Here is a 14,000-nt window from a genome sequence, read left to right on the forward strand (position 1 = left end):
TCTACCAGTCTCTCTACCAGTCTCTCTACCAGCCTCTACCAGTCTCTCTACCAGCCTCTACCAGCCTCTCTACCAGTCTCTCTACCAGCCTCTCTACCAGCCTCTCTACCAGTCTCTCTACCAGTCTCTCTACCAGTCTCTCTCTACCAGTCTCTCTACCAGTCTCTCTACCAGCCTCTCTACCAGCCTCTCTACCAGCCTCTCTACCAGCCTCTCTACCAGCCTCTCTACCAGTCTCTCTACCAGTCTCTCTACCAGCCTCTACCAGTCTCCCTACCAGTCTCTCTACCAGTCTCTCTACCAGTCTCTCTACCAGTCTCTCTACCAGTCTCTCTCTACCAGTCTCTCTCTACCAGTCTCTCTCTACCAGTCTCTCTACCAGTCTCTCTACCAGCCTCTCTACCAGTCTCTCTACCAGCCTCTCTACCAGTCTCTCTACCAGTCTCTCTACCAGTCTCTCTCTACCAGCCTCTCTACCAGCCTCTCTACCAGCCTCTCTACCAGTCTCTCTACCAGTCTCTCTACCAGTCTCTCTACCAGCCTCTACCAGCCTCTCTCTACCAGTCTCTCTCTACCAGTCTCTCTCTACCAGTCTCTCTACCAGTCTCTCTACCAGCCTCTCTACCAGCCTCTCTACCAGCCTCTCTACCAGCCTCTCTACCAGCCTCTCTACCAGTCTCTCTACCAGTCTCTCTACCAGTCTCTACCAGCCTCTCTACCAGTCTCTCTACCAACCTCTACCAGTCTCTCTACCAACCTCTACCAGTCTCTCTACCAGTCTCTCTACCAGTCTCTCTACCAGCCTCTACCAGTCTCTCTACCAACCTCTACCAGTCTCTCTACCAGTCTCTCTACCAGTCTCTCAGAGAATTGAATTAAAAGTCCTCCTAATTACATACAAATCACAAAATGGTCTTGGACCAAAATACATATCAGATCTCCTCCCACCCTACATTCCCGCAAGGCCCCTAAGGTCAGCTGAGACTAATCAGCTAATCATTCCAAGAGTAAAAACAAAACACGGTGCCGCAGCTTTCAGTCACGCTGCTGCATGCTCCTGGAACAAACTCCCTGAAGAAATCAAACAGGCCCAAACCCTTAAAATATTAAAATCCCAGTTAAAAACCTTCATGTTTTGCATCAGTTATGATTAAACACAAACACTTCTATCAATGTCTTTTATCCATTAACTAATTGTCTTATTAAATGTTTTATCTATTTACTTCTTATATTTGCTTTTATTCATTGTAATTCTTATTTTCTTACTATGCTCCTCTTGATGTATTTTAATAATGTATGTAAAGCACTTTGAAGTGCCCTGAAATGTGCTGTACTAATAAACTTATTATAATGTTCCTAAACGCTTCTTCTCTTCTTCTTCTCCCAGGCCGATGTGGTTCTGAAGTTCCTAGACGAGGAGGCCCCCGCCACCATCCAGTCCAAGACTCTCTACGTGCCCAAGCCTCAGATCCAGGTACGCACACGGGCCTGTAGAGAGACTCACCTGCAGTGGAACTTTAACTCTGTTTCTGGCTCCGTAGCGGCTAGCTAGCTAGCGATAGCAGGACCTGAGTGACGTCCTTGTCACCTGTTCTAGTCTAACCTGAGTGTTCTAGTCTAACCTGAGTGTTCTAGTCTAACCTGAGTGTTCTAGTCTAACCTGAGTGTTCTAGTCTAACCTGAGTGTTCTAGTCTAACCTGAGTGTTTTAGTCTAACCTGAGTGTTCTAGTCTAACCTGAGTGTTCTAGTCTAACCTGAGTGTTTTAGTCTAACCTGAGTGTTCTAGTCTAACCTGAGTGTTCTAGTCTAACCTGAGTGTTTTAGTCTAACCTGAGTGTTCTAGTCTAACCTGAGTGTTCTAGTCTAACCTGAGTGTTCTAGTCTAACCTGAGTGTTCTAGTCTAACCTGAGTGTTCTAGTCTAACCTGAGTGTTCTAGTCTAACCTGAGTGTTCTAGTCTAACCTGAGTGTTCTAGTCTAACCTGAGTGTTCTAGTCTAACCTGAGTGTTCTAGTCTAACCTGAGTGTTCTAGTCTAACCTGAGTGTTCTAGTCTAACCTGAGTGTTCTAGTCTAACCTGAGTGTTCTAGTCTAACCTGAGTGTTCTAGTCTAACCTGAGTGTTCTAGTCTAACCTGAGTGTTCTAGTCTAACCTGAGTGTTCTAGTCTAACCTGAGTGTTCTAGTCTAACCTGAGTGTTCTAGTCTAACCTGAGTGTTCTAGTCTAACCTGAGTGTTCTAGTCTAACCTGAGTGTTCTAGTCTAACCTGAGTGTTCTAGTCTAACCTGAGTGTTCTAGTCTAACCTGAGTGTTCTAGTCTAACCTGAGTGTTCTAGTCTAACCTGAGTGAGGTTCTTGTCTCCTGCAGCATCTGTTCCGGGAGCCAGAGAAGAAGCCGTCCACGGTCGTGTCAAACACCTTCACCGCCCTCATCCTCTCCCCCTTCCTGCTGCTCCTCATACTGGTGAGTTACCCCTATCCCAGGGTTTCCGTTAACCGGTAATTACCGGTCTTTGTCCGATAAAATCTGTTGAAGTCCGACATTTTTAAACCTCTTCGGTCATAATGTCCGGTGAAAATAATTCCCTTTAAGCACAATTTGAATACAATTTGCTAAAATTAATTTGTCACATATTCTGATTACTTCTACATTAAAAAAGACGAATATATAGGCTATATGTTTTCTTTTATTATTAATGTGTAGACTAGCCTACGCGATGACAAACAGCGGCAGGGTTGCCAGATGGGATTGAGAATTTACAGCCTAACTAGTCCGCTAAATAACCGCTAAACCCAGTAGCCCATTCGGCGGTAACCCCCCCCATCTGGCAACCCTGTCTCTCAACGGCGCGAGTAGTTTAGTCAGTTAATTTAGTTTGATCTAGTCTAAATAAAACCACTGCAGTGACCGGAGTCAAGGTTATTGTTCTGCGTGTTTTGGATGTGCTAGAGCACAGTGAATGACCACCGAGGGCCGTGAGATGCGGCTAGTAAAGGACGCTAGCGGCCATCTCAACCCCGTTCATTGATTGAGTATAACATCCCCACCATTAGATTAGGATTGATTAGATTAGGTTGACAATACCACACTACATTTGAGTTTAGGGATATAAAATATATTTGTGTATGTTTTATCTTTATGTATTAAATGTTATAATTGTTCCACATTTGAGACCTGTCTTCCCCCCACTCAGTTATTCAGTCGGTGTCCATCATTTAAGTTCAATTTAGTCTATCTATAGTGTTAGAGTTTAATTTGTGCCACTAAGTTGAAGTAGTCCACGGGTGTGCATCCCCCCGATACATCCTCCCCATTCTCATACTCCGAGTCCGAGTAAGTATGATTTGACAGGCAGCTAGACTTAATGCCTTCCCAATCAGCGAGACGTGGTTATAGAAATCACGTTGTTTTATTGATAAAAAGGGTAAAACTGGAAAGAGAATATAGAAAACTTACATTACTGTCGTGAAACTATTTAACACACTTCAGTTAACGTAATGTGGAGTCCGTTCATTGATCGATGCAGTCTGTTCAGTTCCCAGTGTGGCGCGCGTTCAGCGCTGGACATAATGGCATAGCGCGCATGCGAATCATGAAAGCCTATATATTATTATATTTATTATATAGCTCGCATCTAATCGTATCGGATGAGAAATAGACATTAAACGGCATATATAGGCTACACAACAGTAATCACCGCGACAAACAGCTATATTATATTTTAATATGATGACCGGAATATCTCACGTTTGTCCGGTAAATTAAAATCTTCCCGGACACGATGACCGGCGCCAATTTTTTCTAACGGAAACCCTGCCCTATCCCCTATCCCCTATCCTCTATCCTCTATCCCCTATCCCCTATCCTCTATCCCCTATCCCCTATCCCCTATCCTCTATCCTCTATCCTCTATCCTCTATCCTCTATCCTCTATCCTCTATCCCCTATCCCCTATCCCCTATCCCCTATCCCCTATCCTCTATCCTCTATCCTCTATCCTCTATCCTCTATCCTCTATCCTCTATCCTCTATCCTCTATCCTCTATCCTCTATCCCCTATCCCCTATCCCCTATCCCCTATCCCCTATCCTCTATCCTCTATCCCCTATCCTCTATCCTCTATCCTCTATCCTCTATCCCCTATCCTCTATCCTCTATCCTCTATCCTCTATCCCCTATCCTCTATCCTCTATCCTCTATCCTCTATCCTCTATCCTCTATCCTCTATCCTCTATCCTCTATCCTCTATCCTCTATCCTCTATCCCCTATCCCCTATCCCCTATCCCCTATCCCCTATCCTCTATCCTCTATCCCCTATCCTCTATCCTCTATCCTCTATCCTCTATCCCCTATCCTCTATCCTCTATCCTCTATCCTCTATCCTCTATCCTCTATCCTCTATCCTCTATCCTCTATCCTCTATCCTCTATCCTCTATCCTCTATCCCCTATCCCCTATCCCCTATCCCCTATCCCCTATCCCCTATCCTCTATCCTCTATCCTCTATCCCCTATCCTCTATCCTCTATCCTCTATCCCCTATCCTCTATCCTCTATCCTCTATCCTCTATCCCCTATCCCCTATCCTCTATCCCCTATCCTCTATCCCCTATCCTCTATCCCCTATCCTCTATCCCCTATCCTCTATCCTCTATCCCCTATCCTCTATCCTCTATCCCCTATCCCCTATCCTCTATCCTCTATCCTCTATCCTCTATCCTCTATCCCCTATCCCCTATCCTCTATCCTCTATCCTCTATCCCCTATCCTCTATCCCCTATCCTCTATCCCCTATCCTCTATCCCCTATCCTCTATCCTCTATCCTCTATCCTCTATCCTCTATCCTCTATCCCCTATCCTCTATCCCCTATCCCCTATCCCCTATCCTCTATCCTCTATCCTCTATCCCCTATCCTCTATCCTCTATCCTCTATCCTCTATCCTCTATCCCCTATCCCCTATCCTCTATCCTCTATCCTCTATCCTCTATCCCCTATCCCCTATCCTCTATCCTCTATCCCCTACCCTCTATCCTCTATCCTCTATCCTCTATCCCCTATCCTCTATCCTCTATCCTCTATCCCCTATCCTCTATCCTCTATCCCCTATCCCCTATCCTCTATCCTCTATCCCCTATCCTCTATCCCCTATCCTCTATCCCCTATCCTCTATCCCCTATCCCCTATCCTCTATCCTCTATCCCCTATCCTCTATCCCCTATCCTCTATCCCCTATCCCCTATCCTCTATCCCCTATCCTCTATCCCCTATCCTCTATCCCCTATCCCCTATCCCCTATCCCCTATCCCCTATCCCCTATCCTCTATCCCCTATCCTCTATCCTCTATCCCCTATCCTCTATCCTCTATCCTCTATCCCCTATCCTCTATCCCCTATCCTCTATCCCCTATCCCCTATCCTCTATCCTCTATCCTCTATCCCCTACCCTCTATCCTCTATCCTCTATCCTCTATCCCCTATCCCCTATCCTCTATCCCCTATCCTCTATCCCCTATCCCCTATCCTCTATCCTCTATCCTCTATCCTCTATCCTCTATCCTCTATCCTCTATCCTCTATCCTCTATCCTCTATCCTCTATCCTCTATCCTCTATCCTCTATCCTCTATCCTCTATCCTCTATCCTCTATCCTCTATCCCCTATCCTCTATCCTCTATCCTCTATCCCCTATCCTCTATCCTCTATCCTCTATCCTCTATCCTCTATCCTCTATCCCCTATCCCCTATCCTCTATCCCCTATCCTCTATCCCCTATCCCCTATCCTCTATCCTCTATCCTCTATCCTCTATCCTCTATCCCCTATCCTCTATCCTCTATCCTCTATCCTCTATCCTCTATCCTCTATCCTCTATCCCCTATCCTCTATCCCCTATCCTCTATCCTCTATCCCCTATCCCCTATCCTCTATCCTCTATCCTCTATCCCCTATCCCCTATCCCCTATCCCCTATCCCCTATCCCCTATCCTCTATCCTCTATCCCCTATCCTCTATCCTCTATCCTCTATCCTCTATCCCCTATCCTCTATCCTCTATCCTCTATCCTCTATCCTCTATCCTCTATCCCCTATCCTCTATCCTCTATCCTCTATCCTCTATCCCCTATCCTCTATCCTCTATCCTCTATCCTCTATCCTCTATCCTCTATCCTCTATCCTCTATCCTCTATCCTCTATCCTCTATCCTCTATCCTCTATCCCCTATCCTCTATCCTCTATCCTCTATCCTCTATCCTCTATCCTCTATCCTCTATCCCCTATCCTCTATCCCCTATCCTCTATCCTCTATCCCCTATCCCCTATCCTCTATCCTCTATCCTCTATCCCCTATCCCCTATCCCCTATCCCCTATCCCCTATCCCCTATCCTCTATCCTCTATCCCCTATCCTCTATCCTCTATCCTCTATCCTCTATCCCCTATCCTCTATCCCCTATCCTCTATCCCCTATCCTCTATCCCCTATCCTCTATCCTCTATCCCCTATCCTCTATCCTCTATCCTCTATCCTCTATCCTCTATCCTCTATCCTCTATCCTCTATCCCCTATCCCCTATCCTCTATCCCCTATCCTCTATCCCCTATCCTCTATCCTCTATCCTCTATCCCCTATCCTCTATCCTCTATCCCCTATCCTCTATCCTCTATCCCCTATCCCCTATCCCCTATCCCCTATCCCCTATCCTCTATCCTCTATCCCCTATCCTCTATCCTCTATCCCCTATCCTCTATCCTCTATCCTCTATCCTCTATCCCCTATCCTCTATCCTCTATCCTCTATCCTCTATCCTCTATCCTCTATCCTCTATCCCCTATCCTCTATCCTCTATCCTCTATCCCCTATCCTCTATCCTCTATCCTCTATCCTCTATCCCCTATCCCCTACCTAACCCCTACCCCCTAACCCTCATCCTCTCTTCCTGCTGCATTTACATTGTAGGCATTTAGCAGACGTCTTATTCCAAAGCAATTTACAATCGATACATTCAACTAAGCAAGTGAATCAACAGTTCACCAGTCGTAGCAGGAAGAGTAATCTAGCTCAGGCCAGGGGCCACTGGCAGTCAACGTGATAGAAGAAGAAAGAAATGTATATATATAGAATCACTTTCACCATCAACTGTCGTTTTAGAAAAGGTTGAAATGTGAAACTCTTGGTGTTGGATGTTCTGTTTGCTCACGCTCTTCACAGATACAACCTTGCTACTGAGTGACTGAACTCTGCATCTGATGAACAAAGCTTCTTTTGACCAGTTAAATTACATTTTAAACATGAAACAGCGGTTATGTAATTGAATTGTTTCTGTGGCGTTTGCAGTGTTCAGTGGTGACGCTGCTGTGGTGTGTGAGGCTCAGACCAGGGCTTTGTGTTACAGGGACGCACTAACTCTAACCCTCGTTCAGCTCTTCTGTTTGTGTTGTCATGATTTACGCCGTCTTGTTCTCCTCTCCCCTCCCCTCCTCCCTCCCCTCCTCCCTCCCCTCCCCTCTTCTCTCTCCCCTCCCCTCCTCTCACCCCCCCTCCCCTCTTCTCTCAGTGGATCAAACTGGGGGCGAACATCTCCAACTTCACCGCCACCCCCAGCTCCGTCCTGTTCCACGTGGGCCATGCAGGTGAGTCATGTGACAGCAGCAGAGTGAGTCATGTGACTGCAGGTCATGTGACTGCAGCGGTGTTACAGTTGGTATTTTAGTCTTTAGACGAAGACGGAAGTTTGTTTTAGTCACATTGAGTCATTTATATCCTTCTTAGTTCTGAGCATCGACAGAAAACTTGACTAAAATGTTTTTTTTTGTAGACTAAAACGACACTAAAATGTTTTCAGTGAGCTGACCCCTCACCAGGTTGGTAGGGGGGGGAGAGACACTGTGTTTCAGCCATGCTGGTTCTGATGTACGTGTACTGTGTTTCAGCCATGCTGGTTCTGATGTACGTGTACTGTGTTTCAGCCATGCTGGTTCTGATGTACGTGTACTGTGTTTCAGCCATGCTGGTTCTGATGTACGTGTACTGTGTTTCAGCCATGCTGGTTCTGATGTACGTGTACTGGACCCACCTGAACATGTTCCAGACGCTGAAGTACCTGGCCGTCATCGGCAGCCTCACCTTCCTGGCTGGCAACCGCATGCTGGCCCAGAAAGCAGTGAAGAGGTACCTCTCTCTCCCCCCTCCTCTCCTCTCTCCTCTCTCCCCCTCCTCTCCCCCTTCCTCTCCTCTCTCCCCCCTCCTCTCCTCTCTCCCCTCTCCTCTCTCTCCCCTCCTCTCCTCTCTCCCCTCTCCTCCCCTCTCTCCCCTCTCCTCTCTCTCCCCCCTCCTCTCCTCTCTCCCTCTCCTCTCTCCCCCTCCTCTCTCCCCCTCCTCTCTCCCCCCCTCTCCTCTCTCCCCCTCCTCTCCTCTCTCCTCTCTCCCCCTCCTCTCCCCCTTCCTCTCCTCTCTCCCCTCTCCTCCCCTCTCTCCCCTCTCCTCTCTCTCCCCCCTCCTCTCCTCTCTCCCTCTCCTCTCTCCCCTCTCCTCTCTCCTCCCCTCTCTCCCCTCCTCTCCTCTCTCCCTCTCCTCTCTCACCCCCCTCTCCTCTCTCCCCCTCCTCTCTCCCCCCCTCTCCTCTCTCCCCCTCCTCTCCCCCCTCCTCTCCTCTCCCCTCCTCTCCTCTCTCCCCCTCCTCTCCCCCCTCCTCTCCTCTCTCCCCCTCCTCTCCCCCCTCCTCTCCTCTCCCCCCCTCCTCTCCTCTCCCCTCCTCTCCTCTCTCCCCCTCCTCTCCCCCCTCCTCTCCTCTCTCCCCCTCCTCTCCTCTCTCCCCCCTCCTCTCCTCTCTCCCCCTCCTCTCCCCCCTCCTCTCCTCTCTCCCTCTCCTCTCTCCCCCTCCTCTCTCCCCCTCCTCTCTCCCCCCCTCTCCTCTCTCCCCCTCCTCTCTCCCCTCCTCTCTCCTCTCCCCTCCTCTCTCCCCCTCCCCCTCCTCTCTCCTCTCCCCATCCTCTCCTCTCTCCTCTCCCATCCTCTCCTCTCATCTCCTCCTCTCTCATCTCCTCTCCTCTCCTTTCTCCTCCTCCCCTCCTCTCTTGCTCTCCCCCTCCCCCCCCCCTCGGTTCAGCTCCCAGAGAGCATGAACGGACAGATCTTCTCTAGAGGCTCTCCACCCCCCCCCACCCTCGACCCCCCCAAAGTTCCGGCCCTTTCAGATGAGAATGACTCTGTGGCTCTGTGGGAGGGGGCGGGGCGGGGGCCTCTTGGCTGTGGCTGACTGGCGTGCGTCACGGCCCCCTCAGAGTCTGTGTAAGTGCCCCCCCACCCCTCTCCTCCTCCTCCACATCAGCCCTTTAGTTTGTCCCAAGAGGTCGAGGCTGCAGAGGAGTGGAGCCTCTTGCCTGCTGGGACCGCGAGGGGGGGCTTGCCAGTGACGACCGTGTGTGTGTGTGTGTGTGTGTGTGTGTGTGTGTGAGGGGGGGGGTGAACCACGTGGGCGAGTCCCTCTGTCCATTAACATGTAGTGCTCTCGACAGGCCACAGAGACCAGGGTTAGGGTCTCCAACTGTCTCTGGCTGAAGATGTCCAGCTGGGAAACGCTCTGCTTTACTCTGCATCTACCCTCCTCCTTCCTCTCCTCCTCCTCTCCTTCCTCTCCTCTTCCTCTCCTCCTCCTCTCCTTCCTCTCCTCCTTCCTCTCCTCCCTCTCCTCCCTCTCCTCCCATTCCTCCCTCTCCTTCCTCTCCTTCCTCTCCTCCTCCTCCTCTCCTCTTCCTCTCCTCCTCCTCTCCCTCCTCTGTCTCCTCATGTTCTGTTCTTTCACCACAGGGGCTAACGGACCTCCTGGTCATCGTGCTGTGGTATCACAGCAGCAGCTGATCTCTTTCCAGTTATTACATGTGTTATAACTAGTTATATGTTATCGGGGTTTCTGCTTGCCTGTATTGCTTTTCTTCTTCTCTAGCTGCTCTACTCCTTCAGTGTCTCCTTAACCCTTCTCTCTCTCTCTCTCTGTCTCTCTCTCTCTCTCTCTCTCTCTCTCTCTCTGTCTCTCTCTCTCTCTCTCTCTCTCTCTCTCTCTGTCTCTCTCTCTCTCTCTCTCTCTCTCTCTCTCCGCCCGGCTGTCTGTCTGTCTCTCTCTCTCTCTCTCTCCGCCCGGCTGTCTGTCTGTCTCTCTCTCTCTCTCTCTCTCTCTCTCTCTCTCTCTCTCTCCGCCCGGCTGTCTCTCTCTCTCCCTCTCTCTCTCCCTCCCTCTCTCCCTCCCCCCCTCTGTAGGATTGCAGCAGAGCAGAGTAGTAGGTTGGCCAAGTATAGGAGCCTGCGGTAGAGGTCATGTTAACACGCAGCCTTCCTGTCTTCCAGGCTGAAGTAAGGGTCTCCTATGGGCCACTGCATCCCTACTGGCCTGCAGAGAGAGAGAGAGAGAGAGAGAGAGTGTGTGCCTGTGTGTGTGTGTGTGTGTGTGTGTGTGTGTGTGTGTGTGTGTGTGAGTGCTTGCCTGTGTGTGTGCCTGTGTGTGTGCGAGTGTGTGTGTGTGTGTGTGTGTGTGTGTTTGCGTGTGTGCTTGCCTGTGTGTGTGTGTGTCCCTACGTTCACCTGTTTTTTGAAGACTCCTGGCTGGCTCGCCTCTCCCTCATCCCACCACCACCTCACCTTTCTCCCCTGCCCATGTCGTGTTACCCATAATGCCCTGCCCTGCCACCCCATAATAGTTCTAACTCCCTCAGACAGACCTGGATGTTGGTTAGGCTCCACCATGCCACGGCACCTGGTCTGCATTCTCCTCCGTGTCGACAGATGTCATGATCATCGTCATTGTTGTGCTGTTGTGTTGTGTTGCGTTGTGTTGCGGAGGAGGTGTGTGTCGGCTGCTGCATCTGTGTGTTCCTAAGAACTGCATGAACAACATCCTCACTGTTCAACTCGGGTGTTCACATGTGTCCAAGGCGTGTGATGTACCTAACAGGCTTATGGTCTATGAGGTGATGTGTGACACGTTCTGATGCTTTGGTCCTCATGTCGGGATCTAATGTAAGGATCTGACTTTTGTTTAGAAAAACGTGAATACATTTCCACGTTGTTGAAAATCAACGACACATCGCTAGTCAACTAACACAGCTTGTTTTGTGAGCCTGCTAACAATGTAAAGTAGTGTTGTAGTTAACTTGGTAACAATGTAAAGTAGTGTTGTAGTTAACTAGGTAACAATGTAAAGTAGTGTTGTAGTTAACTAGGTAACAATGTAAAGTAGTGTTCTAGTTAACTAGGTAACAATGTAAAGTAGTGTTGTAGTTAACTAGGTAACAATGTAAAGTAGTGTTGTAGTTAACTAGGCAGCAGTGGGGATTACTCACCCAATCCATTGCGTTGTTGCAGTATTTTGGCTCGACTAGCGAGTTTGTGTTGTGATTCTCAACAACGTTGAAACGTAGTTCCATGTTTCAAACGAAAAGTCAGAACGTTTTTGATCGGTTGCCGACATGCGGACCAAAATGATCAGGCTGTGTCACGTTTGTTGAAAACGGTGCAGCTTATTAATGGATGTGGTGTTTTCTCTTTCAGACTGGAGAGTAAATGATGACGGAACATTTGAGAATACTGAAGATACTTCACTTTTTTTTGTTTGTTTTTTCAAGGAATCATTTAGAAAGGACACACACACACAAAAGAAAAATCAGACTGTCAAAAACGGCATGATATTCCATGACTCCAATTGACAATTTAAAAAGCAGTTTGACGTTTTTGTTCGTTCCACTTGAAAGTAAATGTAATATTCTGTGTCTTATAGAGTGCGAGTGGACAGACACTCAGGCACTGCTGTTCTACTGAGGCTGGAAAGCTAACCATCCTTGCACTTCATTCTCCTTGACTTTAGGCCTACTGTCTTTTTTTGTTGTTTTTGTTTTGTTTCCTGATGAAATTTGGATGGATATTTTTTTTTTGTACATTCCTGTTTCCCCCCAATGAGATGAGCATCTTACTGTTGTTTGCTGTGTCAGATGTGAGCCGTAGGTTTGACGCCTCGCTACTCTGTTGGAAAATCATTGGCTTCCCTCCCAGTGGCTCACTGCCATGTTCTTCACCAGTAACCATGTCAGTGGATGACGTGTAAGAAGCTTGTCTGCTCAGTGACGTGTAGAGGATGGGCGTTGAGCCCGTTCTACAATAACAAAGCTTCCCCAGAAAAAAAGAAAAGCGAATGTTTTTGTAATGAAAGGAAATAAAGAAATGAGGATTAATTGATGCTTTCTGTTTTGATTTTCTTACGAGGGAAAATACAACCGTTATCCAAATCCGCCTCGTCATCTTCAGACAAAGCCATTGAACTTTCTGTGTTTTTTTTTTTTTACAACGTATTTGTTTTAGTTTGATGAAGGAAGCTGATTGAAAACTCAATGGTATCAAATGTCTTTATTGTGGGAACAGCAGCGCACAGTTGCGGTACATACCCCCCCCCAAAAAATTTCGTTGTTGTATTCATTCATTCATGCATTCATTCACATGTTAAGTCTGAGCAGCTGAACTGAGCGACGTTGGTGTTCTTAGGGTCAGGGGTCAGGGTCAGGGGTTAGGGGTTAGGGTTACATGACGCGACTCTGCCGGGAGAAGGTGAGATCCTGTCTGAGGTCGTGTCTGTACGCGGTCCCGTAGAAGTCCGACCGGCGCTTCACGTAGCTCCCGCTGTCCTTCCTGTGAACGAGCGAAACATAATGGCTGTGTTCGGAATGGTATACTATATATATACTGCAGTGAGTATATACTGCATACTGCATACTCAATGAGTATATACTGCATACTAGCATACTCAGTGAGTATATACTGCATACTAGCATACTCAGTTAGTATATACTGCATACTAGCATACTCAGTTAGTATATACTGCATACTAGCATACTGCAGTGAGTATATACTGCATACTGCATACTCAATGAGTATATACTGCATACTAGCATACTCAGTTAGTATATACTGCATACTAGCATACTCAGTTAGTATATACTGCTTACTGGCATCGAACGTTTTGCATAAGAATTAAAAATAAATTGCACTGACATGGAAAAACAAAATGTGCATGAGGGGCGAACGGAGGTTCATTCATTCATGTTTTCGTAACATCGTTCAGTAGAGTTCATGCAGCTCGCTGGCAGCGTTATAAGAACATTACATTGTCCCATTTGTCTGACAGGTTTAGCGACGGACGGTAGCTATCTGGCTAGTGGCTGCGTTCGTAAATTCGCTCTGGAAGTCTGATCAGCACTCTTGGAATGCCTCTCGTCCAATCAGATTACTTGGTCCCTTTATGACGTTGAACCCATTGTGCGCTCCGGCGGTCTCAGAGTGAATTTACGAACGCAGCCTTTATCAAACGTTCTGAACGCCGGGAGTGAAGACAGTGCTAACGATGCTAACGTGTCGGCTAGGTTGCTGGCGTCATGGTGATAGCTGGTTAGCATGGTTAGCATGGTGATAGCTGGTTAGCATGGTTAGCATGGTGATAGCTGGTTAGCATGGTTAGCATGTTTTTAGGTGTGTTATGTTACAGTTTCCAGGTAACATCCTCTAAGCAACAACATATGGGAACTAGCCTCGATCATCTAGTTTGTTTTGTGATAAAGTCAGACAGTTGAACATCATAATCAAAGGTTTTATTAATCTTTTATATGTCTGGACACATTGCTGACTGATTAGTGATTGATTGATTGATTGAAAACTTTATTAGAAGATTTGCAGAAGTAGGTACATGAAAGTACATTACATACAAGGTCAACTAACAGGATAAAAACCCAAGAAAGCCACTGGCTTATTTCAATTGGGGTCCTTGATTTTCAATTCATCGTTACATGTAAGACAGACAGGAAAAAAAAAAAAAAAAAAGTAGGGTTAGGGTCAGGGGTTAGAGTGTTAAAGTGTTATTGATGTTTGATTGTCTCAGAGGAACACTAAGGTCTAAGTACTGTAAGTTAGTTAATCATTGATTCAGACAGAGGGCGTAACCATGGATACAGACACCTTCGCTGG

General features: G+C 47.5%; 1 protein-coding gene across 1 annotated transcript in view; it reads left to right on the forward strand.

Annotated features, from left to right (window-relative positions):
• Positions 1-12,214, forward strand: part of rpn2 (ribophorin II) — a 22,422-nt gene extending 10,208 nt beyond the window's left edge. Inside the window, exons 13-17 of the mRNA XM_080548385.1 lie at positions 1,388-1,474; positions 2,371-2,466; positions 7,558-7,633; positions 8,042-8,171; positions 11,544-12,214. Of these exons, the coding sequence (XP_080404511.1) occupies positions 1,388-1,474; positions 2,371-2,466; positions 7,558-7,633; positions 8,042-8,171; positions 11,544-11,559 (405 nt within the window). The 3' untranslated portion in view covers positions 11,560-12,214. The remainder of the gene's footprint in view (positions 1-1,387; positions 1,475-2,370; positions 2,467-7,557; positions 7,634-8,041; positions 8,172-11,543) is intronic.
• Positions 12,215-14,000: the final 1,786 nt, after the last annotated feature.

Source organism: Nansenia antarctica (assembly GCF_963989245.1).
Source record: "Nansenia antarctica genome assembly, chromosome: 18".
Taxonomy (NCBI): domain Eukaryota; kingdom Metazoa; phylum Chordata; class Actinopteri; order Argentiniformes; family Microstomatidae; genus Nansenia; species Nansenia antarctica.